General features: G+C 43.3%; 2 protein-coding genes across 7 annotated transcripts in view; one reads left to right on the forward strand and one right to left on the reverse strand.

Annotated features, from left to right (window-relative positions):
* Positions 1-19,216, forward strand: part of JAK1 (Janus kinase 1) — a 68,212-nt gene that overhangs the window by 39,751 nt on the left and 9,245 nt on the right. The window contains exons 8-26 of one of the 4 annotated variants that reach the window (XM_082053706.1): positions 770-943; positions 1,179-1,336; positions 2,024-2,147; positions 3,639-3,825; positions 5,618-5,724; positions 6,800-6,946; positions 7,983-8,070; positions 8,556-8,683; positions 9,219-9,354; positions 9,791-9,942; positions 10,752-10,902; positions 11,637-11,731; positions 11,841-12,033; positions 12,681-12,805; positions 13,280-13,452; positions 13,849-13,966; positions 14,071-14,181; positions 14,596-14,693; positions 16,869-16,896. In XM_082053706.1, coding sequence (XP_081909832.1) covers positions 770-943; positions 1,179-1,336; positions 2,024-2,147; positions 3,639-3,825; positions 5,618-5,724; positions 6,800-6,946; positions 7,983-8,070; positions 8,556-8,683; positions 9,219-9,354; positions 9,791-9,942; positions 10,752-10,902; positions 11,637-11,731; positions 11,841-12,033; positions 12,681-12,805; positions 13,280-13,452; positions 13,849-13,966; positions 14,071-14,181; positions 14,596-14,693; positions 16,869-16,881 — 2,478 coding nt within the window. In that variant the 3' untranslated portion in view covers positions 16,882-16,896. Of the gene's footprint in view, positions 1-769; positions 944-1,178; positions 1,337-2,023; positions 2,148-3,638; positions 3,826-5,617; positions 5,725-6,799; positions 6,947-7,982; positions 8,071-8,555; positions 8,684-9,218; positions 9,355-9,790; positions 9,943-10,751; positions 10,903-11,636; positions 11,732-11,840; positions 12,034-12,680; positions 12,806-13,279; positions 13,453-13,848; positions 13,967-14,070; positions 14,182-14,595; positions 16,847-16,868; positions 16,897-19,216 lie in introns of those variants that run through there. The other 3 variants (XM_082053707.1, XM_082053705.1, XM_082053708.1) reach the window with 3 other exon arrangements.
* The window catches only part of RAVER2 (ribonucleoprotein, PTB binding 2), a gene marked incomplete at its 5' end in the record, with an annotated part of 37,494 nt that continues 36,154 nt past the window's right edge, over positions 17,877-19,216 (reverse strand). For all 3 annotated transcript variants that reach the window (XM_082053711.1, XM_082053710.1, XM_082053709.1), the window contains one exon: positions 17,877-18,618. In XM_082053711.1, the coding sequence (XP_081909837.1) occupies positions 18,472-18,618 (147 nt within the window). In that variant the 3' untranslated portion in view covers positions 17,877-18,471. The remainder of the gene's footprint in view (positions 18,619-19,216) is intronic.

The following is a 19,216-nucleotide window of genomic DNA, read 5'->3' on the forward strand; positions in this document are numbered from 1 at the left end:
GATCTTTTGTAGCACGGGCAGTATCGTGCTTCAGTCTGTTTAGACATAACCCAACTATATCTCTGATGGAGAATTTCTGTCTTCAGTGATAATATTAATAGGGGACAGGGGAGGAAAAACTGATGTTTGAGCAGAAAAGCTTGCAAGAAGTGCAGCCTGTTTCTTTTAAGGCTCCTGTGTCTGCTGATTTACAGATTATATTTAGTTAAATGCCTAAACCAAAGACTTTCATCTCAGTGAGAACCTTTCTGTGACTACCAGGAAGCTTTGCTCAACCTGAACATTTGTCTCTTTTAAAATAGTTGCTAATAATTGTCAATAATTTTTGACCTGTGAGATGCTCGTTGTGGTCTGCATGCAGAATTTCTCTGCTGTTGGCAGTTTGGGGGTGCAGCACGAGAAGAATGTGGCTCTTGCCTTTGGGCTGAGCTCTGGAAGAGTATTTCAAGTGCATAATTTAGAAATTTCAGTAGAACCCTTTCAGCCCTGCACTGCTACTAAAATTATGCTGAGGATACTGAGAGGTAATTTACCCAGCTAACGACTGCTTGCTTTCATCCTCCTGGAAACTGTCTCATGGCCAGTTCTTGACTGAAATGTATCTTGCAATATACACTGAACATGTAAATGAATCCATAATTCGGTGCAAAAAGCATTCAAGAATAAAATAGCTGGATTAATTTGCCATGAATTTTTGTTTTAGTGTAAAAACACTGTGCTGCAAACATACATTTTTATTCGTATACATTTATCCAAAATATATTTGCAGTCTGTACAGACAGAGAAAGAAAAGAAGAAGAAGTCTGATGGCAAAAACAAAAAGGATGAAGAGAAACACAAAATCCAAGACTTGTGGAATAATTTTTCCTATTTTCCTGAAATTACTCACATTGTCATCAAGGAGTCCAGAGTTAGCATTAACAAGCAGGACAACAAAAGGATGGTAAGAACCAAACCCTGGCTGTTTTCCCTGCCATGGGACGCTGTGGTGACACGGTGTTGTTGGGTGGCAACCTCCTTGCGGAACATTTTTAATGGGATTCTTCATTAACACTTGAATATCGAAGGTTTTCTGTCGTACCTTTCTGACAATTTTTTAGCCCCTTTATGCAAAAATTGCTGGATATTAAACCACTCGTGGAATGTTGAAACAGAACTGAAATATCTTTCCGTTGTAGGAATTAAAACTGTCCTCGCACGCTGAGGCCCTGTCGTTTGCGTCGTTGATAGATGGGTATTTCAGGCTGACGGCGGACGCCCACCATTACCTCTGCACCGATGTGGCCCCCCCGCTCATCGAGCACAACATCAAAAATGGATGCCATGGACCCATTTGGTTAGTAAAATGTTGGATTTTTATTCTCCCGATTGAATAATTAGTCTCCGTTGAGGAAATCAGACATTTGGAAGGCTGCAAGTTACCAAAAGCTTGTAAAACAACTTAGTTTTGCTGAGGATTATATGGAAAAAATATCAGTGTTTCTCTACACATCAACGTATCTCTCAAACCAGCGTTCCTTCACTCTAGGAGTATTTTGAGGCTTACTTCACTAACAGCTCCAAAGATCATTGTCAGTTGAACAGATGGGGATATTTTAGCTAAACAGAGTTGAACTGACCCTGGGATTCCTTGGATGGAGGCACAAAGCCTTTGGTTTTTAAATAGCTAAAGCAATTATTTTCCCTTCTATCCACCTTTTGGGCTTTTTCTTTCTTTGAACGTGCAATGTATAGAAAACTGAGAGTTTACGTGTGCAGTGTTGGATGTGGCATTTCCCCATTAAGCAAGCTAAGAACTTAATAAAACTTCCTTCCCTTGCTCTTTTGCAGCTAAATGTGAGCATGTGTAATGCACACAATTCAGTCATGTTTTAATAATAGTAGAAATATTTCTAAGTTGTTGTTATACATTTTTATTCCAAATACAGGATTACTCTCCTGTGTATTTACTAATAACAAATTTTGGATGCAACTGCTCATTTGTTGGTTTTCCTCATTTGTATTAATATGCTGACTCTTCCAGCACGGAATACGCCATCAACAAACTGCGGCAGGAAGGAAACGAAGCGGGAATGTATGTGTTGAGGTGGAGCTGCACCAACTTTAACCACATCCTCATGACGGTGACTTGTTTTGAAGGCTCAGAGGTAACGTCGGGTGTGACATTCCCAGCCATAATATGATAACGAGCTGAAGACTGGCAGCTCCTGGAATCCATGCTGATATATTTATGTTCTTTAGGGAAGACACTCTTATCTTTATTTGACAGCTGATGCAGCAGAGTGTAGACACTTGTACTCACAGCTTCATTTTCGTGTGTGTTTGTATCTCTACAAATACACTGTATCAACAAATACAGTTCATTACATCCAGAACAGTCGTAGCAATAAAACTGTGCATGAACGTGATTGAAATTAAGCTTTTTAAACTCATATGGTGTGAGAATGACATACAGAATTATCACTGCAGCTTACCTAATGTTTCTCGAATGTGGATTTAATTATATGAATATATTTCTACTGACATACTGTAAAAATTTTGCATGGGGACATTTGCCTTTATGTGTACAGCACCACAGAATATACATATACACAGTTGGCTGGTGGAACATAGTTTCTGAAAGATGAATGATAAGCGAAAGCTCATGAGGTGGGATAGGAGAGAGAACCAGTTAGAATAGAAAAGAACAACGGAGCAACTGCACAGAAATGTGAATTTTAGTGACCTCCATTGGAAGTCTGCAGCTGACTTGCTAGTTTTGGGAGGATATTTAAAGTGTTCACATAAGAACAATAATAGCACAAAGGCAAATAAACTGTTTCCCTTCTCTTAGAAAAAAATGTTAACAGAATCAGTGATGAGGTCAAAAAGGGACACTTGAAAAAGAAACAACAAAATGATGAAAAAAAACCTTATTGGAAGTAAGAGTCATCTCTTACCATTGATATTTGGGTAATTTCTGCAGGTATTTGCAGAAAAGCTGTCTTCTAACAGACAGGGCAACTGAGACATTGAAACAGGAAATGAAGTTTGTCTTGGGAATCATTGTGAGGCTCAGAGAGGTGACGTGGAGCTGCAGGTGGGAGAGGTGAAGAGCAGGAGCAGAGGGCAGGACCTGAAAAGGCTTGAGATGAATGTCAGAAATTCCGTCTTTCTTCCTCAGTACATTTGAATGAAACGGGAAGGTTTGCCGAACAGCCGCAAATCTTGTCTCACTCCTTGAACGGTCTGGGTTGTGAAAGGGAGTTTTGCTATTTTTAAGTTGAGATTTTGAAACTGTGGTCCAGATTCTGCAATTCTTGACCAACTGAAAATTCCTTCTGAATTGTCAGGGCTTCTGCCTGTTCTGGGGCTCTGCAAAACACCAAGGCCGTCATTAGGTGATCGCATCTTTATGTTGCTCTTCTTCCACTCTGTTACTGTGAGCCTTCCTGGGACTGAAGGTTATAGGAATTTTAGGGCCTTTTTCTACTTTGTTGGAGTTTGATCAGAGGACCCTCACGTAGGAGCAAGTGATTAACTGGTCCTACATTAATTGCAAAGGCTTTTGGGGAGCTTTTATGGCTTTACAAATGTTCTTTCACTTTAATGATTGGGATTTTCCTTTCCTTTTTTTCCCTTCTCCCCTGTAATGGCAGACGATAAATAATTCAATCCAGTACAAGAACTTCCAGATTGAAGTGAAGAAAGGCGAGTACTTCCTGCATGGTTCCAACAAGTCTTTCTCCTCCTTAAAAGAGCTGATGGATCACCTGAAAGGACAGATACTGCGGACAGACAACATCAGCTTCACGCTGAAGAGGTGCTGCCAGCCCAAACCCAGAGGTAGGTGGCCTGTAGGTACGTGTTCTTAACAGCTTTGGTTTGTTCTGCATTCTTATGTGAAGCTCTTTTGCCACTTAAAAAATGATATTTAAAGTTTATTCCTTCTCTGTGGGGGAGGAGTCTTGCCAGAAAGCAAAAGCAGGTGCTGTGAAGGAGGTTTGAGGGTTTCCTTGTGCTGTGACAAGCTCAGCGCAGGACGCTCAGGGGCTGGTGCTTCCCGTCTGCCTTGTTTGGGTGAACTTTCCAAATGACTGGGAGAAAAGTGCTTGGTTTCCCTTTTTTTTTTACCTAAACAGCTGGCCCTGTGGTGTTGGCGGCAGAGGTGGAACTGCAGATTTGTTTAAAAAGCAAATGTCACAGCTGACTCAGAGTCCTGGGCTGAAACACTGCGGCCGAGCAGGGACCATATAAGGTTCTTCCTTTGCTCCAGCGAGTCACGTCTGCCCGGCAGCGCCGCTGCGCATCGCGGTGCCTTCCTCCAGCAAAGGAGGGCTTGGAGCTCCTTTGCTCTCATTATGAGCTGTTCTTCACTCTGTTAATTACCACAAAGCAGCAGGGAAGGTTTGGGACTCAACCAGAACAGCCTGCCAGTCAGTAAATCCCTCTGTCAGGTCAGATTTTAGAGGGACAATCTTGCATTTGTTAAATTGTTAATGCCAACACTTAGTAAAAATGTTTGCTATAAACTACAAGTGTCTTGCACCTCGGTTTTGTTTGAAAGAGGAAACACAGCGGTGTGATTGTGTCGATCAGATAGTGGTTTCCTGTTAGAATAAAGGGAATAACTGAGCTACATGAATTACCTGCTTGTTCTAATGCGTGTAGAGGACATTAGTAATTGTCTGGGGCATGGAGAGATTAAACATTTGGACATTTTGATTACATTTTGACAGCTGTATTTGGAATTAAATAAAGGGGGTCAAGGAGTGGGCTGCCCGCTGCAGCTTTTCAGTGGCATTGGTTACAGTGGGATCCAACGCATCATCTGTGCTCTTCCCTCTTCTGTCTCTTCCTTTTTATTGTTTTTATCTATGTATTTTTCTAATTTTTGAAACTCTCTTTAATTGGTTGTTCACAAAGCAGTTTAGGTGATGCAGAAATAAAGCAGTTTTTCCAGTGCGTGGTTCATCACTGATTGTTTTCAGATCACGGTTTAGCCCCAACGCGCATGTTCTGCTCCCAGCAGTGGGAAGGCCGGATGCACACACACATCTAAACCCATCGTATCGTATTAAATAACACCTGCTGTCAAACACGGGAAGACAAAATTCATGTGCAAGACTTTAGGATCTAACTTGACCTGAAACAGAGCGGGAGGAAGCACCAGGGCTTTCATTTCCCATTCCCCAATTTAATTCTAGTGCTCTAGAAACAGGCTGTTGGTTTTTCCCAGAGCACAAGTTTTCAAGGAGATAAAGAGAAGAAACTCCAGCTGCCCCTTAACGCATCTGCAGGCTGGAGACGGACCTGTTGGCAGGAAGGAGTGTGTGGTTTTTTACTCAATGTACAGTAGAGGTATTTTTTCTTTTGGTTGCAGGTATTTCTCTGTGCAGTGAACACTATCAGTTTCTCTATACCAGCCCCAATATAGCTAATATTCTTCATATATAATATAAAATATGTAGCTCTGCTTTAGTGAACTTTCTCTTGAATGACAGAGCAGAAGTCAAAGTTCCTTATTCTTTTTCTTTTTGGGGATTTATCTTGCAGTGAGCAACACAATAATGTGTATCACTGAGAAGGGTGAATGCAGTTCTCTTTGAAAAGAATATTTTCTCTCCCTGCCTTCCAGAAATCTCCAACTTGCTCGTGGCAACCAAGAAGGCGCAGGAGTGGCAGCCGGTTTATCACCTGGGGCAGCTGAGTTTCCATCGAATCCTCAAGGAACAGATCATACAGGTAGGTACCTGCTGAACCTGAGAAGCAAAGAAGCGTTTACAGCCCACTAGACCTGGTTAAATTAGATAAAATCACCCCGTGCTGGCTGGTTCTTCCACTCCTGTTTTTTAAATGTTTATATGCCTTTGCATGGAAAAAGAAGAGAAGATTGGAAGCGATGCCTTTCACTAGAGATCAAATGGATATTTGAGCAATTTCCAGTGTCTGTGAAAGGAGGTGCTTCTCAGCTCATTCTTTAAAAATCATTAAAGTCTTAAAAAGTGCTTTTCGTAACTGGTTTGTTGCTAAATAGGCTGTATCTTTTAAAGCCTGACGTACCAGAGAAACAGGCAACTTGTGGTTTAAGGTAATATCCTACAGTAAAAAAAAAAAAGGCGAAATATTCAAAAGCTCTGCAGAATCTGACCATTCACAAATTTGTGTTTTAAACGGATTTAGCACCCAAGTTTTCTGATGGTTGTTTGCAGTTAGTGATGCAGGTGACCTGAATAAACTTCAAAAAACACAGTGGTTTTGTTTGTTTTTTTTTTTAAATGGCATGACTGAGCAGGGAGGACAGATGTAGCTGATGTTAATTGTTTTTTGATTGGTATATTTACAGTCAGCATGCAGGCTTCCTGCAAAAGCCTCGCAAGACGGAATCCTCTGTTATTTAGGAGGAAATTGCTCTCCCAAACAAAGCGTTCCGTTGAAATATTACTTCCTCTGACTTTTGGAAACACATGAAAGATGGCCTCGATAGCAGCTTATTGTAAATAAGAGGCCAGTTATTTATTCATTTGGTGTTTAGTCTCGTAATGTTCAATCACACTGAACCTGTTTCATGTTAATGGAGATATAACAGTCCTTTAATATCATGTGTTTACAGTGGTATCGTCAGAGACCACTAAAGTGAAAAATAACACGCTGTCATTTGATTTCTTGCTGTAATAATTTTAAGTCTTATGTGTAGCTAGATGAGGTGGAGGGCTGAGTTCACTCTCCACTTGGAGAAGCAGATTCAAGAATTCGTGTAAATCTACACTTGTTTGCTTCATGTCCTGCTTTGAAAAATGTACAATGTGTTGTGTCTTAGGGCGAACATCTTGGAAGAGGGACGAAAACACAGATTTACTCAGGCATTCTCAACTACAAAGATGATGAGAATGAAGGATATCAAAATGAAAAAGATATTAAAGTCCTCCTCAAAGTCCTGGACCCCAGCCACAGAGACATTTCTTTGGCAAGTTTTTTTCCTTTTTGTCTGTTGTACTAACAAACACTGGGCCTCACCACATTGTACATGGTTAAATATGAATAGCCTTTAAAAAACAAGGGGTTGTGTGTATGGTAAGGGAATGGGAGATGCTGAAGGTGAATCTCACCATTGTAGGCAGTCAAATCCGTCATTGACTAGAATTTTGGAGTCACCCAGTAAGCTGATCTCATCAGACAGGCACACCAGTGTGTGTGTGTGCAGACCATAAGCACAAGGAAAAGGGACCCAGACCTTGCTGTGGTTCTTAGGGACAGGGTTCAGTGTCAGGTTAACAGTTGGACTCAGTCTTAAAGGTCCTTTCAAACCAAAATGATTCCATGATTTTATGAAATGTGCCGCCACACCCACACCCAGGGTGTTGTGACTTTGTGATTGCGCCAGCTGAGAGCCAAGGAGTTCAGAGAGGGTCCGGATGCCTGCCAGAAATCACCCCCGCCCTGTGCGCCAGGCTGCTAAGTCTGTCACCAGTCTGTCACCAACATGGCCACGGGCAAGTTGCTTGATCTGCATTTTACTTAATCATCTAGCAAGAGAGGCTGATGAGTCACATCTGCAAGGCCATGGGGAAGAGCACTGGTTGCTTATGTGACCTAATGAACAACAGCCCCTCTCCAACAGCGCTTCGCTGCCCATTGCTGCAGAGGCTGGACAGGAGGAAGAAATTTTTACAAATGGAGTGGTAAAATACTGTCCCAGGTTGGCCAGAGAGATGGTGGATGAGCCACCCCTGGAGACATCCCAGGCCAGGCTGGACGGGGCTCTGAGCAACCTGAGCTGGTGAAGATGTCCCTGCTCATGGCAGGGGTGGCACTGGGGGAGCTGGGAAGGTCCTTTCAACACAAACCATCCTGTGATCCCTACCATCATTGACCCTTCATGTTACTAGAAAACACCGTGATCTTCTGCAGATGTTTTTGTTATTGATGCTCTGTATTAAGGACTTGGATGACCACCACAATAACTGGCAGTTTTGTGGCTGACCCCTTTCCCTTTCTCACAGGCGTTCTTTGAAACAGCCAGCATGATGAGGCAGGTGTCTCACAAGCACATCGTCCTCCTCCATGGAGTCTGCGTCCGCGATGTCGAGAGTGAGTTGGGTGAACATCACCCCGGGCAGCACGTTCAGCGGGAGGTTTGATGGGGACAGGGAGGAGATGGGGTCAGCAGCTGCTGCCTCTTGATTTTTCAGTGCAGACAGGAGTGGAATTGGAACAGCAAAGCAGCGTCCTTTCCACTAACAAGTTTTCCCTTCCAGTGCTGTCTTTGAGTAAGTGGATGAGTCCTGAGGAATGCCGGAGTGGTGGTGTCGGTACACACCAGCCCTCTGGCAGGAGTGATTGCCCTGGGAAGGCTTTGCCCTGTGGGCTTTGAAATGCTTTGTTCCAGATTTACTACATAAAGCCACTCAGCCTTTTAATTTGCACTCTGAGCGTGGAAATAAACTTTAAGGAAGGTGAAATAAAGACAAATTATAACCACTTTGCCTGGGGCGGGGGGAAGGTGGTAACAGACCTATCAGATTACTCCAGACACCAATTATTGCAATACTGATGTTATGTACCTGACTTTGCAGATATCATGGTTGAAGAGTTTGTTGAATTTGGGCCTCTGGATCTGTTTATGCATCGGAAGAGTGAAGTTCTCACAACTCCTTGGAAGTTCAAAGTTGCCAAGCAACTCGCAAGTGCCCTCAGCTACTTGGTAAGGAGGGACCTTGACAAAAGTGTTGCCTGAATGCTACAGAGGTTTCACGTGCATTAGTAACTAAGGAATTTGTGTTCTTGGGTAATGGGATGGTGCAATGATATTCTTTTTGTATTCATTACGTTGCTTTAAATTAGGAGAAAGACTCTTGGTGAAGGTGTGAAGGTGATGAGCTCCTTTTTTAGCAGCAGGCCAGTCTGTGTGCTTGCGTTTGCCACCAGTTCCATCATGTGCCTGGGGAAGCTCTCACAGCCTCCCCGTTCTGCAAATACGCTCTTCGTGATAAAGGAATACCATGTTGATCTTTTTTCCCAAGTGCATCAGCTCTACAAATACTTAAGTGTGAACAGTATGTGTGCCTCCCTACTCCTCCTTTGCCTGTTTTTCTCTAGGATAATTTCTTCCAAGCTGTATTTTTGGCTTTCAGCTTGGGAGTATTTTGCGGCGACCCCCGATGCTGTGTGTGTGTTAGAGCACTCGCAGAGCATTGCTGGCTCACTGCACTCACGGTGCTTTTCTTCCCTTGCTGTAGGAGGATAAGGATTTGGTACATGGCAACGTGTGTACTAAAAACATCCTACTGGCAAGAGAGGGAATTGACACCGAATATGGTCCTTTCATAAAGCTGAGCGACCCAGGAATACCCATAACTGTGCTGTCCAGGCAAGGTATGGTACAGGAATCAGATTTCAGTGTGGTGGGGAGGGGGAAAGGAAGAAATACCATTTATACCAGCTAGAACTGGCTCTGGAGTAGAAGTAACCAGCTTGTGAAAACGACACGGAAGGAGCGGGGCAGAGGGCGGGTGCTGGTTGTATTCATTTCTCTTAAAAAGTCACGTTAAGTCTAGTGAGGTAATACAGAAGGAATCTCAGTTTCTGGATGGCTCAAAGTACAACCTTGTAAAAGCCACAGAAACATCCTTCTGAGAACAGGGGTTTGAAAAGGAAGATTTCCCTGAAAATGGACAAACACTGCAGCTTTAGGTTTTGTTGGTTAAGCAAACTAACCTGTCTTGTTAGACAAGAATAATTAATTAGAAGGCTGTTTTTTCAGTCCTTTGATACTAAGTCCAAGATGCACTGGTTCTGTGTTTTATCCAAGAATGCGTTGAGCGAATCCCCTGGATCGCACCTGAATGTGTCGCAGACTCCAAAAATTTAAGCATTGCGGCAGACAAGTGGAGTTTTGGTACGACGCTGTGGGAAATCTGCTATAACGGAGAAATCCCGCTCAAAGACAAGACGTTAGCAGAGGTAAACCCGTTACACCAACTTCACCTTGACATCTCGGCTACACCCTCTTTAGCGCTTCGTTTTCCTTACCCAATTTGAGTTGCTTTCAACTTGCAGGAAAACCAGCTTGGCTGGAATTGATAACGGGCTGATCCATCTAAATTATCACAGGCTGCAGCAGGAAGTCTTGTCCTTATTAAAAAAATTGCTAATTATTGCTTCAACCTGACCTTGCTGGGGGTTTTAAAACATAGTAACAATTAAATATAATTTATAATTATATAATTTATATAATGTTTAAATATAATTTCTGATGCTCTCAAACTTGTCCTTTCCTAACCCCTCTGTCCAGTTATAAACTGAATGAGGTTCTGCTTAAAAGCAGTCAGGTTTTTCTGTTCTTGCTTGTTCCTTATGGACATTGGTTCAGAGCTGCTCTCCTGTGGGACACCGTTATTGTTCACTCTGAACTCTTAAAAATAAATTGAATAAATCTTGTTCTGCTACATTGCCGGCAGTTTCAGCACTGCTGGAGCCCCTCAGCATATGTTCCAAATGTGCTTTCTTTCTCTTTCTCTCACAGTTTCGCTGTGTTTTAGAAACTTCATATGTTTTCAGTGGTTGCTCCAAACTACACCAGTCAGCACAGTAATAATTCTCTACTGGTAGGAGATGGTTTAGCATTACTGCTGAAAAGGAGGATTTCCTCAGCAAAATAAAAAGTTCATGATGAATTAAGGATCTAATGGTCACATCTTATGATGCAGAACACGAGTTTATTAAGTTAAAAGCTAAAATTCATGCCGGAGTTTCCATTTGCGTCTTAACAGAAGGAGAGGTTCTACGAGGGGCATTTTGTGTTGGCGACGCCGTCGTGCAAGGAGCTGGCAGACCTGATGAAGCAGTGCATGAACTACGACCCCCACCAGAGACCCTTCTTCAGAGCCATCATGAGGGACATCAACAAACTGGAGGAGCAAAGTAAGGCCCAGTTTTGCTTATCGGTGGGAGGGAGGGACGAGGAAGGCTGGTTTCTTTGGCCAGGGTGGGCACCCAGAGAAGGTTCAGATTGGATATTAGGAAACATTTCTTCCTGGAAAGGTCTGTCGGGCATTGGAACAGGCTGCCTGGGGCAGTGGTGGAGTCACCGTCCCTGGAGGGGTTGAACAGATGCGGAGATGAGGCTCTTAGGGACATGGTTTAGTGCTGGACTTAGGTTATGGTTGGACTTAGGTTAGTTTCAAGACAACTTCAAGCTCTGTGAGATTTCCGTAGGACTCTCTTGAGCAACTCAGAGCAGTAACACAGGTAACTCTGTCTCCTGGTTCATCCTGGGTTTAAATCACTACAGATCAACTACAGATCAGTCAAGGGCAAAAACTGACATCCCAAACCTAGAAATAAATCATCATAGAAACTGAGTAACTACTACAGGGTTGGAAGTATGGTGAGAGAAAACGGAATCAGAATCTGGAAGAAAGACCCAAGGAGCAACCCATAGAGTGAGGGAGGAAGATCAGCAGGTGACAGACCAGCCTGTACTAATGGGAGGAATTAATTCCCTGTCAGGAAGTAGGGAGGACTGAAATAAGAAAAGTTGTGACTGTAGGGATAGGAATGCACTGACAGCGGCAGACTGAGGATGCTCTCAAGTGTCAAGACCAAGGTGTCTGTGCAGGAATCTGTCTGACCTGGGGCTTTTTTTCCCCTCCCAGATCCTGATATCGTCTCAGAGAAGAAGCCCGTTACAGAGGTTGATCCCACGCTCTTCGAAAAACGGTTCTTGAAAAGAATCCGTGACTTGGGAGAGGTAAGAGCCATGTCAGATACAGAACACAGATAAATGTGTGTGTGTACACAGCTGGAAGATGTGAATGATAAAAGCCTAAAATGGTGCATTTATGGTCTTTTCCAATCAGGGCCACTTTGGGAAGGTTGAACTTTGCAGATACGACCCAGAAGGTGATAACACAGGAGAGCAAGTAGCAGTTAAATCTCTGAAGCCCGAGAGCGGAGGAAATCACATCGCTGATCTCAAGAAGGAAATAGAAATCTTGAGGAATCTTTATCATGAGAACATTGTCAAATACAAGGGCATTTGCACGGAAGATGGTAAATCTTCATGTAGAATATTAGAAGTATACACTAAAAGGGTTTTCATTCAAAAATTGAATATTTTAAAAAGCAAAACAGCATTAGTTCAATCTTATAGGTTTAGGTCTCCTTCTTAATGGAAAATTTTCTCTCTACAGCCCCTCCTCCTGCCCATTTTTGTGCTTGGCTCACTTGGATGTCAGCAACGTGGTTGCTGCTCTCACCAAATCCGTTAAAAAACGAGCAGGTGGGCAGGCTGGTGGTGTCGGTGTTCCAGGAGCGAGCCGGGTCACAACCCCCTACACCCAGAGCTCGTTGTTAGAAGCCAATGTTATTATTCATAGAAAAAAGCCCTATTGCCTTGTATTGTTCGCATTTGCAATAGTGATTGTTTTAAACCAATATTTAAAAAAAACTTTAAGAATTTTATGTTCAGTAACTGTCCTGCCTGGAATAGATTCTCCTTTGGATTGGTTTAGTGATGGCAACAGGAGTCTGGGCCATAGTCTGCCCAAGGTCACGCGATGTGGCGATATCGTTACACATTGAATGCTACTGGTGCTGTGGGCTTGTACAAAAATTATTGGTGTTAATGACATGGGAAGGGTCGTGGGTCTGCAAATTAAACCTGTGCTCTGCAAATTAAACCTGTGCTTTGTTTTTAGGAGGAAGCGGGATTAAACTCATCATGGAATTTCTCCCTTCTGGGAGCCTCAAGGAATATCTCCCCCGCAACAAGAACAAAATCAACCTCAAACAGCTTCTCAGATACGCGGTTCAGATCTGCAAGGTGAGCGTCAGAAAGGGTTTGTTGGCAAGAGGGAGGGAGCAACGTGCAAATCTGAAGTGAGGAAGAGATGCAAGCACAGGGGGGTCGGGCCGTGTGAAGTGATCTGCTTTCGGCAAGAGACGCTGGTTTTGTGCTCATGGTGGCTGGGGCAGTTTTAAGAAGTATAGAGACAGTTTTATCAGGACACAAAACAATCGCTATAGAGAGAGAAGAGTCTGAGGATGGTGACTGCTCAGCCAAAAATTAAAAGGCACAAAGCAGAAACAACAGTCTTGACAAATGAGGAATCCAAGGCTGAGTTTAAGGGTGAGGGGGTGTCAGAAAAGGACCCTGGAAAGTGCCATCAGACAAGAGGACCTGTCACGGGAAACCTGGAGAATCACCCCTTGAACAAGGGCGCATTTGAAGGGGATGCTGGGGAAAAACAGCGACTGAAATGTTGAATCTGGTATGAAAGGCTTTCTTCTCGTTTAGGGCATGGACTATTTGGGCTCCTGTCAGTACGTGCACCGGGACCTGGCAGCAAGAAACGTCCTCGTCGAGAGTGAGAACAGAGTGAAGATTGGAGACTTTGGTCTCACCAAAGCCATCGAGACGGATAAGGAGTACTACACGGTCAAGGACGACCTCGACAGCCCTGTTTTTTGGTATTAACATTTTTTTTTAACCAGACTATGCAGCAGAATACTTTGTTTGCTTCTGTAGCCGTAGGCTTTTAGGAATCCTGAAGATTTTTCGTGTTTTGCTAAGAGGCCTAAATAAAGATACAACACCAGAACAAGGAAAAGGCACCTGGCAGACTCTACTTATCCACTCCTGTGCTTTTTATTTCTTCCTGCACTTAATGATCCATTTTCCCACAATCTTGTTTTTGGCCTCCTTTAGTTCCGCAGCGACGTGCTGTGTGACACTTGTGCCTTATTTACTATTTCTGAGACATCCCAAGCCCTGTGGGCGTGTTAATTAATGTACAAGGACTCTACAATTGCAGAATGTGCTTCTTCAGTTTGCTGTGAGTTTAGCAGGGTGTGTTGTGCCCGCAGGTACGCCCCGGAGTGCCTGCTGCAGAGTAAATTCTATATCGCCTCAGACGTCTGGTCGTTTGGCGTGACACTGTACGAACTGCTCACCTACTGTGATTCCAAGTCCAGTCCCATGGCAGTAAGTGCTTTTGAAAGAGTTGCTCGAGTTGCTTAAATTGGATATTAAAAAAAAAACCTCAGAATTATTTTTGGAAACAAGAGTGACGGTGTCTCTCCCCGCAGGAGTTCCTGAAGATGATCGGCCCCACGCAGGGACAGATGACGGTGGCGCGGCTGGTGCGCGTCCTGCAGGAAGAAAAGCGTTTGCCGCGTCCGCCCGGCTGCCCGGAGGAGGTAACGGCTGCGCGTTGGTAACGCTGTGCCCTTGGCACTGCATTTTAAACACCAAAAGCCCCGCACGTTCCCAGTTCAGTAGGCCTGGCTAATCCTGGTAGGAAAACCTTCAGGTTTGCTATTGAAAAAGCTTTTTCTTGTTTTTTTAAGCGTTAAATTGTTTTTTGACATTGGCATTCCCAAGTTCACAACGTCCCTGTTACACAACAACTGCATCACTGTTTGCCCTGTCACCCCCACTTAAACCAAAAAACCCCCACTAGTAACAGGCAGTTGCTAATTCTGATCAAAATCTATGGCACATTTCTGTCAGAGTTCTTCACTTTATAGCAGTGAGCATCTGCTCCATTCTGTTTACTGGAAAAACAAATTAAATGTTTCGGGCATCCCTTTATTTATTTATTTATTTTTTAGGTGGACCAGCTGATGAGGAAGTGTTGGATATTCAAGCATGATGAACGGACAAGCTTTCACAATCTGATTCAAGGATTTGAAACAATTATGAGTAAAATGTAATTAATTTTTTTTTATACTTGTCAGTACTTTAAGTCGGTGTCAAAATGTAAATGCCCAAGACCTCTTGGTTTTCGTTTTTGTTTTTTTTTTTTTTAACTACCGTAATTTGTACTCTGACTGTGCTAATGTGTTTAAAGGATTCTTTTTCCAACAGTTTTCCTTTTCAGTTGTAGTCAATGGTTGGATCAAATGAATTCAAAGCTATGGCAGAAACAATAGCTTCAACTCCTTTTGCTGCTGTTATTGCAGGGCAGTTTTATCTCATTATGTTCTCACCACAATTTGAAGGACCCCGACAGATGCCAACTGAAGGAGCCATGTCAAAAAAATGCTGCAGTTACTGCATCTGTAGCACTTAAAACAAGCTGCTGTGCGCGCTTATTCCTTGAGTAACTGGTGGACGTAAGAGGGCTTGATATAGTAATTTAATAATATTTGATAGTGTACTGAGGTTTTTAAGATGATGTTTGGCTGACAAATATCCTTCATGTGCACTTAAATTTTAGTAACAAAAAATAATAATCCAGAGAAGACAAAATAATCGGCTCATCTTAACCAGTGTGCAGGGCTGAGCTCTGGCACACATTTAAAAAAAAATTTGCTTGATTGTCATGTTCAAAAAATACAAAGCAAAACAAAGCCTGGATCAGCATGTATTCTGGATAAATGTATTCGCCTTTCCTCAGCCACGTGCCCCATCGCTGCCCGCTGGAGCTTCCCCGTGTCCGTGGCTCTGACCGTGCAAAGGCAGCGTGTGGCAGCTCGGCCTGCAGGGAGCTGCAGCGCAGCCAAGGGTGCAGACAAAAAGTAATTACACACTTTGGGGATAGAAAATTAATCAATGTACAGAACCTGGGGGAGCATCCCCTGTGAAAGAAGAATGAGCTAAAGGAGACGGCAGCAGGTTAGTTCGTTTTAGCAGTTCTGGAAAGCCGTTCACTTGGCCAATGGTGATGATTCTTTAAGAGCACTGCCCTTTATTTAATTTGCTGTACGGGCTGAAAACCAGTTAGCCAAAGGGACCGCGCTGGGACCACGTACCATTTATTGTCAGGACCAGAGTTTGCATTTCAGCTGAAAATGAGTCCAGCCAGGGCCCACAGCTGTGGTTTAACTGGAAACCTTTGCTGACCCATGTCCAGGACACAGGTGTCCTTGTGTGATCTGGATTTCTCTGTGCACAGACCAAATGGACCTTGCAGGAGAGAGCACAGCATAGTTTTAAAAAAATAACTTTGTTCTGTTTGTTTTTCCGTGACGTATTTATAATTTTACCAGCTGGATGTTGCATTATTACGTGATGCCAGCGGTTCCCTCTTCTGCTCGTGCTAACAGGGATATTTCAGGCTGCTCAGGCACAGTGCGGAGGAGCAGAATGCTGTAATTTCTGTGGTAGTTCTGATTAAGAAGATATGTTATGTTCATGTGTGACAGCTTGGAGGAGGGTCAGAGAGAAGTATCGAAAAAGCGCAAGGCTGCATAAGAGCACCTGAATGTTTTATCCCATTTTAGTCAATATGGAATTGCAGTTATTGAGTGAAACTACTCAGTTTCCACTAGTGTTAGTGAAACTGGTGAGACCGGTGCTGTTGATTTGCCATGACATGTAAAGAAGCCACACACCAGTTCTGATCCGATTCTGAAAGCCTTTGACTTTCCTGTTGCTCTCACAACCAGTTTCACAGCTAGTAGATCATTACAAATATTTGCTTTTGTTTGTTAATTAAACCCAAATCTAGCATTCAAAAATGCAAGACTTAAATCTGTTTGATTTCTATAGTCATTTAAAAACAGGACTGTATAAATAGTCCTAAAATGCCCTTTGGCCCTTTGAAGGCGACCACAAGGCTGCTGTGGCCCCTGGTGACAATGAGTGTGACACCCCTGTCCTTGGATTTGTGTTCCCACCACATCTGAATTGCTGAAAAGGCTTTGAGGAGATGGTAGTTCTGGCAATAACAGAAAGATGTCATTAAGTATATATCTATATATATATAAAATTGTAATTATGAGTTGCAACGAGGTCAGATTTATTTTTACAGTATTACCTGTTTTTTTCTGTATGTCACTTAGGAGCCTGGTTTAAATCTATAAGCACTTTGTTACTCTTTATACAAACAAATCTAATAAAGATTTTTTTTTTTTTTTCCCTCCATGTGCATATCTTTTAGAAGCATAAATTAAACAGAGAAAGATTTTAAAATGTAACTTCCACGGGAACGGTGATGAGAACATGTCTTCAAAACAACCTTTCCCTGCACTAAACAGTTACTTTATAGATAGGCCAGAGATCTTTTCTTCCCACAGAAATCCACTTTAAATGCGTACCAACAATTTATTGTCAGTGTAAAGCATGACAAGTTGAGAAAGCTGCATATACCAACAGTCTGGACAAAATTTTACGAGTTATCAATCCACATGGGTCAAATCCCAGAAGAGCTTCTGTCACCTGCGCTGCCATTTGGCCTCAAGCAGTTAGTGCTGTGCATCCCCACTCGGAGCCACGAGGGACCCTCAGCGTGGTTTTATTATTTTTAAGCTTTGAAAATATGTATCCTGCTTGAAAGGCAGGATTTAAGACTTTTAAAAAAAAAAAATATGTCAGTGTTGCTAAATGGCTTCAGTATTATCTGGCACAATTAAGGAAGAAGAACCTGAATTTGAAACAAGATTCCAAGGCAGCAAACCCCCAGTGTCCGTCGCAGAGGGCTGGCTCATCATTTACCTGTCACATACATTGAGTGCAATAGGAACAACTTCTACGTCTTCAGCTGCAAAGATTAACAGCAGAAGGGAAAAACAAACCCCAAACCAAACAAAACTCTAATCAGAGTTGCTTAATGACTAAGCTAGAAATAGGAAGTCTTATGGGCAGGCCAAGCTCACAGCCCACTCTAGGCTGTAACTCTGAATTATCCAGATCCAGACAAAGTACAACACACACCTGATTTTTCCCACTTTCAGTTATTTTTAAGCCCGCTCCATGCCCTGCAGTGGGGCAGCAGCCCTGCCCCACACCCTGCGTTACACAGATGCAATCACAAACCACAAATTACTTATTCCAAGGAAAAACTGCAGCTTCTTGGCCTAAAAGCAGATAAAGGTTACTTACTTCACTGTCCAAGTAGCACCTGTCCAAATGGCATTTCACATCGGAAGGCAGCACACAGTACAGCACCTTACTTTTAACAAACATTTATTGAAAAAACATCACAGAGGCTCTTGTAATACATTTGGTATGTCTCCATTCCAGGATTAAGAGGAAATATTAAAAATATAAAGGCTGTAAATGCAGAACTCAATCCTGGAAAAAAAAAAAAAAAAAAGATTGAAAAAAAACCCCCACAGTCTGAGTTAAAAAAATAAGAAAAAAAATTACTGTCAATACTTCATCTTTCAACTTGCTCAGCCCGAGGAGCAGAGAAAGGATCAGCTTTCCCTCCTCGGGATTTTTATTGCTTTCGGCTGGTACGTTAAGTACCAAAACTCACCGCATTCCTTGGCTCTGTCAGCCCCAGCCCACCGATGCCCTCAGTGGCAGACGACAAAGGAAACACCATCCGTCCTTTCAGAAGACAAATGTGACTACCCTGAAATGGCTAATCTTGTAGCAAACGTACCGTTTCCTTGGCAAATCTGCCTGTTGTTCCTGCTGGGATACCTCTAACCCACACAGAAAGAAGAATTATTTGTCTGAAGTTAAGGCAGCAATAAATAGCAGAGGTACGAAAAGCCCATCTTCACAACCCGAGGGCGGGAGGGATTGTTTAGGTCTCAATAAACGCGCTTTTTTTTCAGCGAGGACTCTGCGTAACGCGCTGCGGAGCCCTGAGGCTGCGGGCCCAGGAACTCCCCGGGGCCGGGATCCGGGGAGGGAATGAGGTACGAAGAGCTGCGCTTCTCGCTTCTCGGCGGAGCCACCTAAGGACAAGAAGAAAACAAGTGACACATGATCCAGCGCCAACGCGTCAATAAATAAAGCCTGGGAAGGACCAGGAGCCGGTAACCGACTCCAAAGGCCCGACTCCTTCGGCTTTAAGGTCCAGCTATACACAGCTCATGAGTCAGTGGTTGTGCCCTTTCCCTACAGAAAAAAAAAAAGGATTGTAAAAGCATTGGTGTCCCACCATACATGCGTTTTTGTGAGGGCAAAGGGCTGGCAGCGCCGGGTGCCCCGCTCCACAGTGCATGTTTAAAAAGCAGTGGTGTAATGGCCATGCTGTTACCCTGCAGCCTCGGCAGATCCAGGCAGCTTCATCTGTTCAAATAAGGCACCAGTGCAGCACTTTTGGTGCCTCTTTCTTTTCTCGTGGAGAGCTGAATGGGCTGAAGTGTCCTGGCACAGCAGTCATGGCAAAGCAGATGTTGACAGACATGGTTTCCGGCTGTGCCAAAGTGGTTTGTGGTGTGGATCACAGGAAACCATCTGCCTCTTGCAGGCATGAGTTTCCATGTGGTACCGAAGTGAAGGACAGAGCGTTAATGGTTCTTTAATCAAAACTTCAACTAAAATGGCTCA

The sequence above is a fragment of the Streptopelia decaocto genome (assembly GCF_964273445.1).
Source record: "Streptopelia decaocto genome assembly, chromosome: 5".
Taxonomy (NCBI): Eukaryota; Metazoa; Chordata; class Aves; order Columbiformes; family Columbidae; genus Streptopelia; species Streptopelia decaocto.